At 36.1% G+C, this 13090-nt stretch overlaps 1 protein-coding gene across 4 annotated transcripts in view; it reads right to left on the bottom strand.

The window, feature by feature from the left end:
• OFD1 (OFD1 centriole and centriolar satellite protein) overlaps positions 1-13090 on the bottom strand; it is a 30835-nt gene that overhangs the window by 468 nt on the left and 17277 nt on the right. For all 4 annotated transcript variants that reach the window (XM_082784578.1, XM_082784580.1, XM_082784579.1 and 1 more), the window contains 7 exons: positions 12393-13004; positions 11309-11441; positions 7154-7254; positions 3565-3684; positions 2488-2639; positions 1344-1511; positions 643-713 (listed from right to left, as the gene is read on the bottom strand). In XM_082784578.1, coding sequence (XP_082640704.1) covers positions 643-713; positions 1344-1511; positions 2488-2639; positions 3565-3684; positions 7154-7254; positions 11309-11441; positions 12393-13004 — 1357 coding nt within the window. The remainder of the gene's footprint in view (positions 1-642; positions 714-1343; positions 1512-2487; positions 2640-3564; positions 3685-7153; positions 7255-11308; positions 11442-12392; positions 13005-13090) is intronic.

The following is a 13090-nucleotide window of genomic DNA, read 5'->3' as shown; positions in this document are numbered from 1 at the left end:
TTTAATCAGCTCTATATTTTTTGCTTAGATATATTTTCAATTCTACATCTTCAGATAACCTGAAAGATTTGATTGATAGAGATATTTTCCCCCCATGAAGAAACTAAAAGCGACAAATCCTTATTTATTGATCTCTAGAGATAACCACAGGCAATGCCCTAGCTGTGGAACTCTATCAGGCTGCCAAAAACCCCTGAAATAAGATGTGTGAACTAGTTTGTTAAAAGTCCGTGATGCTACTAATAAATCAAAGCTAGATTCAATTCAAATAACAGACTGTATGCAAGGTACAGCACAGACAACCCTTCACAGAATCATTACTGAGGAGGAATTCGTTGTGTTTCAGCTCACCATGAAGGAACTGAGATGCTGCTCCACTGCAGATAAAAATTTTAATTGTGAAAGCTATGGAAACAGATCATCAAATATAGTTCCTAGATACTAATTCAATATTGTGCCAAACTTACCTGTATAAGAATTGGGAGGCTCATCAATTATTCCAACGTATTTACTTTTTATTACTAACTTTTTAAAATCTATTTTGCTTTTTAAGAGGCAAACGTCTCTTAACCATAATTCATGCTGTAAGTATTAATTAGTAGGAAGTAATAGAAGTCATTTGTAGTAATGTATGAGCCTTACCTGTCATCTTTTTCACTAGATGTAATTCCCTCTATGAGTGATGTTTCTTTTATTTCTTCTTTTTTTGAATCCTGGCAGCCAAGAGGAAGAACCAGTTACAGAAAGTGTATTTTAAGTCAAGGTTTAAGTGACTCTAACACCTAATAGTTTTTGAAAATAAATATCTTCTGAAAGAGCCAGCCTATTTCTAGAAATGAAGCACTTCATCTAGAATAATGAAGCTTTGGAAAAATGGGTTTGGACAATGCCTGAATAAAACTATGCTGCAGTATGTAATCAAAGTAATGTTCACACATGTAATTGTTCTTTAAGGTCAAATTTTCCATCCTGCCGGATTATATTCTATCAATTTCATCAGTTGTGTTACTGGAACACAAATCAACCTGTATAGATTAAAACTGATGTATTTTAATTAGGATCTCAAAATACTATAAACATGGACTACTAAAAAAAATGAGGACGTATTTCTGTTTAAATACTGTCAGAGTACCTAAGAAAAAATAAACAAACAAAAACCCCCACACATTTGAATCAACACATTTCTGCAATACAAATCCAAACACTCATTTCTGCAAGTTGTTACGTTAAAGGCTCTTAATGGAAAAAAAAAATAAACGAGATTATTATTTTCATTGTAAGCATAGTTAGCAAGACACCAATTCAAACAATATTTTGGGGGGCCCAGTTTTGAGAATAATCACCTTGTGTGCCAGTTCCTGCTCTCTTCTCTGCTGAATTATTTTCATATATTTTTCTAATGGATTTGGAGCAGAATCCTTTACAATATCTTCAGCAGCAGAATTACCATTTTCCAACTTTTCTCCCTCTTCATCTTTTTCTTCATCTATTTTCATCGAATCTTGGATCCACTTTAAAACAAAAAAAATCAAAATTAAATACCAATCAGATCAATGAAACTACCTTTATACCTAAATACTTGCAGGATGTAACATTAAACTTGGTAAAATATGGCAGTGTAAACAGCATTAAACTTGTTACATGCGGTTCAAGATGAAATGTTAAGTTATCACTTGAATTCAGGAGTGTCATTCCAAAAAAAATCCAATCAGTTTGTATGCCTGAAATGCCATGAGGACTGAAATCCTGGCTTCTGCATATGGCTAGATCTACACGTGAATTGAAGATGAGCTGATACAGGTATGCAAGTTTCTTGAATGGCCTCGTTTGCTAGTGTGAAGGGCAGCATGATCAGTACCATAGAACTGAATTGAATTAACCAAGGTTTGAGTGTGGGAAGAGGAAGAAGAAAGGGGAGAGAACAAAACCCAAATTTTATACAGTACACAAAAATCCCGAACATTATTTTGACGTGCTACACCAGCTCAAATGGTTTTAAACAAACTCCATAGAGTCTCCTCGTAACTTCTGCTCAAAAAACAAACAAACAAACAAAAACAAACAAACAAACAAAAAAACACCACCCTAAATACCATCATAAAAGCTAATGAACAGGTGGACATTAACATTTCCTGGTGATGTTGCACTCACAGCAGTCCATACCGGAGCAAATGTATAGCTTGTTCCAATAGCCTGGTGACATCTGCATTTTAACTTCTTAACATAAAACTGTAGCTTCCAGTTACATGAAGCATGGAATAAAAAGCATCCATTTCCAGGGAAAAAGTTACTTGGCATAAGAGGAAGTTCTAGCAAGACTCTTTGGTTAATCATACAAGTGCTTAAAATAACTTAGCCTTTACTACTTTCACCTAAAAAAAGCGTAAAATCTATTTTTAACCAACATCTATTTTAACACAGAGCAATCCTACTCTAATATCACACTGTGAAGCTACATTACTGTCACAAATTAAAATACTAAATCACCGTCTCTGTCTTAAGCTGTTCCACTTCGTTTTGCTCTCTCTCCAAAGCCTCCTCTTGTTCTCTCTCTCTCCTTTCTTCTCTGGTTCTCCTTTCCTCTTCACAGTTTTTGTCTTCTTTACTTTGTTCTTCAACATGTCTTTGATCCAACACAGCTGTGAAAAATTATTTCAACATCTATGACATAATTTATAGATACTTCAGTAATCTACTATGGTAGCATACAAATAAGTAACAGCTTCCTGTATAACATTGAAAGGAAATGAAAAACAACTGGAAATATATATACATATATATACATATAATACATATACTGGTGTTATTCTTATGTATCTGGCAATGTTTCCTTCCACCTCAATACATTTCAGTCTGGTATATGACTGCCTAAGAGTTGAACTCTAGAGACAAAGTAGAGTCCAGGGAATTGACAAATCTCTCTGCATTTCTTATTTCCAGCACGAACTTTCTCATGAAGTCTGTTATGTTTAAATTCATGTTGCTATATTTTTTCTCTCTATATAAGAATTATCTACTATACAGAGCAAAGTAGAAAAGCCACACACACTGCACTGAAATCATTCTCATCTATCCAAAGAATTAAATCAGCATTGTGACAATGCAGTTTACAAACTGAATCAATCAGCCAATCAATCAATAAATAAATAAAAGCCAGGCATGCAGTATAGAAAATGCTTCAAAATAAAAACTTTCAGGTCTTACTTCTATCAAGAACAGAGGCAATGTTTAATTATCATTATAAAGAAGGGGAAAAGAAACGTCAGAATCTTCCCTCCAGAGGCTGGGTGAAGGGCTAGGGCCAGGGTGGGGGGTGGGGGAAGCATTATTAAAAGTCTTTAAATTAAAAACACATTTAAACAAAACTGGGGTGAAAAAGTCATCCTCGTACAGTAAAGCAAAAGAAAACATTCTCTTTTCCTAATTACATAATTACCACTTTTGGAAAAAGTTTTCATTCACTTTGGCGTATATACCTACAGAATGTTAAATATTTGGGGTTTTGTTTTACACATGTGACATCTAAAAAGAGCATTCACTTTTGTTTCTGAGCTGAAAACTCACTCAAGTCCTGCAGCAAAGTGGCTGTTGCTCGCATAGTGGTTGTGACATGGTTTTCATTGACAATGTCCCCAGATGGATGCAAGACATCACTTTCACACTGCTCTGGAATGTCCCCCTGATCTGGAGAAGAAATTTGAACAATGGCTTCATTATTTTGTAATTACAATAGTGGAGCAAAGGAATGGACACAAAGTGTGGGAATGGCTGAATTAGAACTCATAAATATAAGCACTAATTGAGCATTTTCCTTCCAACTTGACCATTTCCCTGAGGATGAAGAATCACAGGCTGTGCTTGCTTCTTTAATTACAGAATTGTTATTTTTTAAATTAGCTATTGGAACACATCTGTTTAAAGAGCCAAAAGAGAATCATGAATAAACATACAATAGAAAACCAAATGTTTTCATTTCTTTACATAATCACGATACAGATCACAGAAAAATTACATGTCCAAGCTTAACTCATCCCTTTCATACACATAAAACAACCTTTAAATTACTTGATCACATACTATTTCTTTGTTAGGATCCTTGCCCTCTTCAGTGCACGGGATGGATACCACTAAATCAAATATTCTACACTGTATTTTCATCTGTGCAACCACGGCTCTGAATTTTTTTAAAAAATAATACTGTACTTCCTCTGTGATCATCACTACTACACTCAACTGCTTCTTAATGATTTATGTGCAAACTATGCAAACTGCTGTTAACCCAGTGTTATGGAAGAAAGCAGAAAGAGATGAGAAGTCAAATGCAGCCAGTAGAGTTTTAGGCAGCCAACGCAAAATACACAGAACCATTTTCCAGACAGGTAGTGTAAAATAGAACAGATACTTTATGCATCTCCTTCAGTTTTGAGTAAACATTTAAGAATACAAATTCCCCATCCTTCAAATATTATCAAGGCTTCAAGCATTTCTCTTTCTATTTTGTAATAAAAACTGAAATATTTTGTATGGTGATAAACAAGACACCCAGACTAACCAGTCTCTCTCTCAGAATGATCCGAATCCCTTCGATTCAAATTCTTTTAAAGGAATTTCAGATGAAGTTATCATAGAGAAGTTATGCCAAACTACCAATCTAGCAAAGTTAGGAGGAAGTTTTCAGTTTCTTACAATAGCAGAAAGAAGTCTTACCAGGTTGCCTAGGCAAATAAATTCTATGTATGTTTTATATAAGACCAAAATAATGGGTTATCATGCTTAAAAGACAACTTTCCTTTTTTTCTCTCTTTCCCCTTTATTTAACTTTAAATTATAAGGTTTTCAACAACAAAATTATTTCCATATGAAGCATGAATATGTTTCAAGGTATACATGTATGTAACGTTTAAACAGTCAAAAAATTCCTACCACAAGTAGGTTCCTGTTAAATATTATATCTAACTTCTAAAAGCCTGTCAACCACACAAACAGGAAAAACAAATAAACAAAACAATATAGTAAGAACCATTTTTACATTTACCATTTTGCAAAGTAAAAAGAAAAAAAGGGAACACTTCATACACCTTCATTTCTTTACATAAGGGTGGACAGCAAGAGATGCATTATATCCTTAGGACGAGCACATAACTAAAAGCAATAACTGCCAACAGAAATCCCAATTTTTTCTTGCTAGAGCAAGTAGTTATCTCCCATACACCATATTCTGTGGTATCTCCTTCCCTCCATTGTTTTTTCCAGTGTCATCAACCTTTCTCCTTCTCTCGTTCCTTCATTATACTCTATATACTTAGATTTTACATTCTTCTCCTCCCCCTAATTTCTCCTGCGTTATCTTCTCCCCATTTTAGCCATTCTGATTTCCTTCTACATAATAAAAATGTGTTTTTTTTGATGCAGTCTGAATCAAGTAAAGTACTACTAATTTAGAAATCATTGGTATATGCAATCTCTTACAGTTATTACTTCTGACTACGGCATGTCACTAAATGATACAGTGGTAAGCTATTTGAGCACAGCAGCTACTCAGGCCTAACTGCCAAGAAAATGCCAATCTATTCATATGTGTGAGAAAGCAAAATTGAAATATTTAATGTGTTCCTAAAAGTCTCTAATGTGAAAGTCAACAAATGAATCAAAATCCAATCAAAATATGAGATGAGTAGAAACCATTAGTGGTTACAGGCTTGGTTCACATTAAAATAATGCATTTGAAGCTCATAAAAAGAGTACTGAATGAGGTAAATTAAAATAAAAATGTACTGAGTAAAACTTCAAGGAGAAATGCATAGATCAGTCATCAGCTTCCGCTAGTTATCGCTGAAGAGTAACAAACAGCACATTCGCTGTGTACACAAACAATAGCTTTCTTGTTTGGTGGATTTGTTTTTAAAATACTGACTGCTGCATTCTCACGGGTTCGGGAGAGTGAGCAGGAGCATCGCTTCATCTTCCATATGACCGAACTGCACCCAAAGGAACAAGCCGGTCACAGACTCAGGAAAACACTCACCAGTTCGCAGTATTTTTTTCAAACTCAGTTGTTCTCTCTCCCATATAATAATCAGCGCCTCACCAACTATGAATTCATGAATGATGTATGACCCCTCTCTCTGTCAGTCTCAAGAGTTTTTAGGTGTAACAAAATTTGGGTATGAGAAAGGTTTTAAAGCATGTTGTTCACATCCTTCTCATTGATAACTCCACTTTAAACCCACAGTTTCATGGGAGATAAAGCTGCTCAGGCCTACCATTAATGGGTTATTCAAATGCTGAAAAACGAGGAAATAAAGCCAATAACTTTCCATTTCTGTCTTCTATAAAGTACATCAACTTTTATAATCCTCTTCTTTACAGTACCTTACTTACATGCAAAATTTTCTAAAACTGACTCTGCATGTCTAACTCCAGCATACAAAAAAAAAGAAGGAAATATCTCTATAGCACACAAAATAAAACACAACATAATGCCAGAATTCCTCCGGCAATTTAGACCAAGAAATGTAAATAAATAAAATACTCTGAGATGGAAAAAAAAAAAATACATTCACATTTCAGTAACTTAACCATACATTCCAAGTGCACTCTAAAATATTCTGAAGTAACCTCTAACTTGTAACACTACTTAATCTCTGGTTACGGAAGGAAAAATCAACAGAGGTACTAATTGCTGCAGAAATTTATCTTCACAGCTACAGCTTGGTAACGCTGCTCTGGTATTGGTCCATCAGAAACACTCCTTGTAATTTTATTTCATGCAGCAAATACATGTATAATAGGGCCTCGGGTTAGTTCATATACTCGTATACTTTGCTTTAAAAAGAAAAAAAATCCTACAGCATTTTAAAACGTTCTGAAGCAACTGTCAGACCTGCATGCATTAATCAGAACAAGGTTATGCAAGATTTCTGAACAAAAAGTACGTTCCCAAATTTCAGAACCAAATGGATTTTAGTGTCTACTTATTTCTCCATATCCTTCTCCTCTAAAGATGCAAATATGAAGAAAAATAATCTTTCATCACCTGAGACAGTTTCTTCTTATTTTCTTCAATTATAGCCTTATCCTGTCAAGACAATTGTCTTCCAACTGTTAAGCCCTATGGCATCAAATAAACCATTTAAAATGCACTAAAGCTTACATTCAAGAGAAGAAACGTGTTCTTCAAGGTCCTCATATAGCAGTTTCTCTGGTTTGGGGTTACTGCTGAAATCTTGGTTATCTATTTGTTGATTCTGAAGTCTGAAAGACGAAGGAAGAGAGTAAATAATTTGAATAAATACAAACACTAAATCCTTTAAGCAAATAGCTACCAGAGATTTAAATACAAAGCTTACTCACATGCACAGCACTAAACCTAATGAAAAATCCATACAAGCACAATGCTACAACTTTCTGCCTCCAAAGTCAAGGTATTTAAATACAGTTCTCTGACTTTTACCAAATGACAGCTCCATCACTCTGATAAGATGCTGCCCCTGCAGCCTTTCCCCAAGGCCTATGTGTGACATAAAGCTATTAGATTAAAACAATATACACACTCAAAAGGCATAAAGAGGAATAAGGAAAAAAAATAAATAAAAAGAAAAAAAAAATGAGAAATACAACAAAGCGTGACACACAGTCAACTGAAATTTTTTAAATTGCCTTTTTTTGGCTCTGTGTTAATCTAATTCCCCCTTTCATGTCACTTTAACAGATGTGTTTGAAATGTATTAGGATTAGGTGTCTGGCAAAACATGTATTCAGGGGTGAAAATCTGGGTTCTATGAAAAATGGGGTTAGTGCCCTCATTCTAAATCCCCGTTTATCTAATCAGAAAGATGATGTGAAAGAACAATATCAACCATGTGACCTTGCTACTAAACTGTGACCAGAATCAGAATAGAAAAATAGTACAGGTCACGAATTCATCAGCAGCTCTTTATAAAGGAGCTTACTTCACACCAGCTGTTGCTGGTGTATATTGTTCCATAAATATGTTTGTGTTTATAATTTCTAAGCAATTCAAGACATCCATGTGGGCGAGAACAGAGAAAAAACAAAAACAAAAAGACATACCCCAATAATGAGGCATGTTCAATAAAAACAGCGAGTTTGGGAAAAAAAAAATAGATCTGCATTTTCAGAAGGATGGTTCAATAACATCAGTGGCAAAAAAACATCCTGTAAGTTTAACATGGCAAAGTAGGTGGAACTCCAAGTTTTTGGAAGTCCATGTTTTTAGTCTCAAGAACATGCATGCCAAATTCTTCAATACTGTATCCTGTAACACTGCTAGGAAGACACTCAGTACACTGCCGTGGATTTAGCAAAGAGAGGAAGAGCCCTGCATCATTAAGTCCATCACACACATGTACTTCCAAGCAATTTTTCCAAATTTGTTTTGTCAGAGTTGAGGACAAAACCCTGGACAGTACCTTACATCAATGCTCCATAAAACAATATTGATGTACCAATCAATGCCAAATAAATAGCAAGAGTTATACTTAAAATGACTGTGAGAGTCAAAAAACGACCTCCACTATCTATTTTATTAATGTCTAAAATTAACTTTTTAGCCTAAAGCTGGTAAAAACCTTCACAATCAGCTTCTTCAGCCCCACATGAAAAAGGAATGGTTTAGATAATAATCTGCCTTCCTAACTCTAGTCTTCCTGTCTGTATTTATTGGCTTCCCTCATACCACTCATATTTTTAAACACAAATAAACAAGGATCTCCTAGTCACAGAAGCAATTGTTGTTCCCCACTGACAGAGGCCTAGCTTAATGGCTTACTGGTGTTACAACATCTTCTTTTCTTTCCTTTTCACATAAATTCCCATTGCCAATTAAAATCTGCAGGTCATAAACTAATCCCACAATGCACATCAATGATGTGGCATTTGCTAATAATGAGAGTAAATAACTGGAAAAGCCCACACATGCATTTCTCAAATATTTTGTGCAAGAAAAAAACAGTCCTAGGCACAAGAAATTCCAAAATGATCAACAAAAGAATGTTTTCCCTTTTAAGAAAGTCTTGGGAAAGCAGCAAGTCCAAGCAAGCTATTGGGACTATATATCCTTGCTTTGTCATGAGGAACTCAGGAAAGCAACTACCACCCATAGTCCCTGGCCTGTTCTCTGTAGCACAACTTGCTCATACTGCTTACTGTTCCCACAGCGTATTTATTCCCTTTTGTAAAGCTCAGACTACACAACATCCTACCAAGAAGTATGCTCCCTCACAGCACTGAAGCATTTTCCCAAATACCTTAACACGCAGGTTAACACAACCTTCAGTTTGTAAGTTCTGTCATAACACAGAAAGTCTGATGCATGCTGTAGAAAATGGGAACAAATAGACAAAGAAAACAGCCACTTAAAGCCAGACACAAAGCTAAATCAGAACTAATCTCATAGTTTCTAGAAATCCCAACAGCTTCTTTTCAAGGTCAAGAACTTAAAGGCTCTCCCCAAATTCTAATGATAGCAGAGATCCTCTCTACATTAAATGTGCATAAAGGACTGGAGAGCAAGAAAATAAAGCCCTGTGAATGCCTGATAGAGCTGCCCAAAACAAACCATCTTTCTTCAACCATCACACCTAGAAAGATGGCTAGCAGGTTAAGACTGATTCAAGTGTCTTTTCCTAGGAAAAAAACACATCATATATGAAATACTCAAGCTTTTTCTGAAGACATCTATTCAAGGTTCTCAGTCTTGGAGAGTGAAAGCAGTAGTAACCATTGATAACAGAATAATTTCATACATGGAAATAGGAGATACAGTGAGCAAAGAGAAGATACTTTTGTGCAGCTTACTTTTTTGGAGTTATTCATTTACTCAGCATAGATGTTAAAATGCATAGTTAATAAGAAAAGCTCTGCTACCTATCTCCTTTCCACATGCAAGGGAGACTGTAGATTTCTATTCTGAAAGAAGTTATACAGGCACAGGAACATACTTTTCAGAGAAAAAGCATTAGCATTGCAACTTGCTACTGAAGTGAAAATGTACAGCTGTCTTGATTTACATTCTTAAACAAGCATCAGAAACTACTGAGTTTCAATCAGCAAAGGAAAGGTCACTGATGTGAAAAGCAGAGACACAATGGAAGAGAACAAGAATTGCTCAATGAATTAGTGGTGGTAGGTTTTTGTTGTTGTTGTTTTTTATTATTATTATTAAATGTTTTTGTGTGTATCAGATATAACCTCGACAGCTTTTGGACATCAAACATATGCAAAAAGACTGTTTTGATATGGGATAGATGAGAGATTATCACTACTTTGGACAGGAATTTGTGATGAGTTTGTCATTGAAAAAATAATTTCAAGTCATTGAAACATGAAGTTTACCCCTCTCAAGTCTCAACATTGTTTTCTGAAATGAAGTTTGTTCTCAAGTCAGTCCACAATTTCAGCAGGACTTCTCACTAGTCTTATCAGGATCATAGATATAAATGGATTACACAGAAGCCTACCGGAAGAATCAAAACTGCTAAATCCCAATAGAGCTCATGAAAGCAAACTGCTAAAAGTACGTTCACGTTCAGTTAATTCACAAAAGGCAAAGACATACCATGTGATAATTCATTGGCCACTTCACATTTCCCATTTGCAGCATGTTACAGGAAGATTGTCCACAGTCACTGGACACCAAGAACACTCAGATATACCTCAAAGAGCTTCACAGTGAAAGTCCTTACCTGCCAGGCTGAACTGAACCTACCCATAAAGATTACCATATCTAAAGTCACTCACACACATTCCTCACACATTTAAAAACTAAAATTTCTTATTAATCAAGAGTTTTCAGAGCTCTTATACAGAATTAAACAACTGACTTGCATGCCACAGATTTACTTTTAGAAAGCACGCTTTCCAAAATTAATGATTAACTGAATATTAATTTGTAAGCAACAAAACTTTCATTCAGATGTCTGAATGTGACCTGCTGCATAAGACTGAAGGTCTAACTGACACAACAAATTTCAAGCACTGCACAACTTGCAGCACTCTTGAAATACAAGGATCCACACCACACCTTGCTTAAGGTAACAGCATCCAATGGTTTCAAAAGTTCTTCAGAACACTGACACATGAAAAGTTTTAAATGGAAAAAAGGGAAAGGGATTAGGAATGGGAGAAAATATTCTAAAGACAAAAATCCTTACCCTTCTTTAGAACAGTTTGAACTTATAGAATCATGGCTTAGTCGAATTATTAAAAGAGCTATCACCATGAACAGATGTATGTTGTTGTTGTTTTTTTTTAAATAATAAAAATGTTGCTTTGTAAATGACATTACCCGATTTTCTCTCTGTGACTGGATGGTGAGGAAGAAACAGACTCAGAACATGAAAGGATATGTGGCTTTGAAATAGGAGAAAGCACCTGGTCAACACTATGCTGGGAAGAGGCAAGGTACAAATCACTGGCATCTGCAGAACAAAAAAACATATCATTTATATTAGTCAGTATTTACCCTACTACTCAGATAAGACTGGTTTTCACAACATGTGCATAATTGCACTATGCACACACTGCCACTGTAGGGAAGTTAACATCCAGACCTATACAGCTAAATATGAATTTTCTTGTACTGGTTATTTCCAACAGGGTAGGACCTGGTATGAAAACAGCACATTTGTTCAAACAGCAGACCCTGTTATTTCAAATCTGCTGGTGACTCACAAATAAAGAGAATTAAAAAATATATATTAAAAAGGAAGAATTTAACAGAAGCCAGATGAAGCAGTCTTCATGCCACATGTTCATATGCAACTAAAATAGCTACATGAAAAGAGAAGAATATAGGTAATTAATTGTAATTACCTAGTTTTAATAATGTCCCAAAGTAGTTATACTGAATATCAGCTTTTAAAAGAATCTCTGCATATCATAGGATTACACTTGTTGCAATAATATGGAATAGTCGCCTCTTTAATGCTACCTGAATTAAGTGCAGTATGTGCTTAATGTACTTCCTCAGTGACTGTTTCCACAAAGAACTGATACTCCTAACAGCTAGCACACTGTCTCTGACTTTCTCTGACATCAGGCAGCATGTCTTTATTCTGAGGGTGAGCAAGCACTGGCACTGGTTGCATGGAGAGGCTGTGGATTCTCCCTCCTTGCAGATCTCCAAAAGCCGCCTGGGTCTGGCCCTGGGCAGCCTGCTCTGGGTGTCCCTGCTTGGGCAGGGCTTGGAGCAGGTGACCTCCAGAGGTCCCTGCCAGCCTCAGCCTTGCTGTGATTCTGCAATTTTCCTGCCCCCTAGCAAATAATGAATGAGGGAAAGACTATCACTGCTAAATCTTACTGTTCCAGTCATGCAAGAGGAACAATAAGCACAACTCCAAAAACGTCCCATATTAGCTATCATAACTTACCATCTGAAAGATTCTTATTACTAAAAACTCTTTCCAATTTGGAAACAGGAGTAGAAGAAAGGCATCTTGAAGAAGGTATTCCCTTGTGTGGTGGTGTTGAAGGATTTTTAAAGCCCTCAGGCTGCCCATTTCTTCCAATGTATTTTTCACCTCTTGGGCTGCTCACAGGGGAATGCTGGGAGCTAGGATTATCCTCTAAAAGTTCATGCTGTGTAGTCAAGGGGGCTTTACCAACAGCACATTGTAGAAGTAAAGGGGACTGCATCTTTCTTGGCGTTCTGCTTGCAGCTGCATCCTGCATTACTCTGTGTTGGTAGTTTCTGTAGGCTTCTTCCAAATACTCTGCCTCTTTTTCTAGTTCCTTTATTCTAGCCCGGGTTTGTGCCATACACTCCAGGTCAGAATCTGGAGAAGCGCTGCGCGTCTGCAACTGCTGATGGTAGCCAACTCTTGGCAGAGCATTTCCCTTCACGACATCATTCATAACGGGATTCTTCAGGAACACACTGTCCACATAAATATCATGAGGTACAATTCTATCATCAAGGAAGTCAATGACAGAACGATCAACAAGGGAAGGCTTGGGGTTCCGATATACTTCATTTTCCAGAGCTAAATGACCGAGAACATGAGTGACAGTTAAGACAGAGAGATGCACATAACTGAACAGAAATAATAAAATGTAGCATTTAAATTCT

This window comes from Aythya marila (assembly GCF_965140915.1).
Source record: "Aythya marila genome assembly, chromosome: 1".
NCBI lineage: Eukaryota > Metazoa > Chordata > Aves > Anseriformes > Anatidae > Aythya > Aythya marila.
This window is presented reverse-complemented; position numbering and strand designations above follow the sequence as displayed.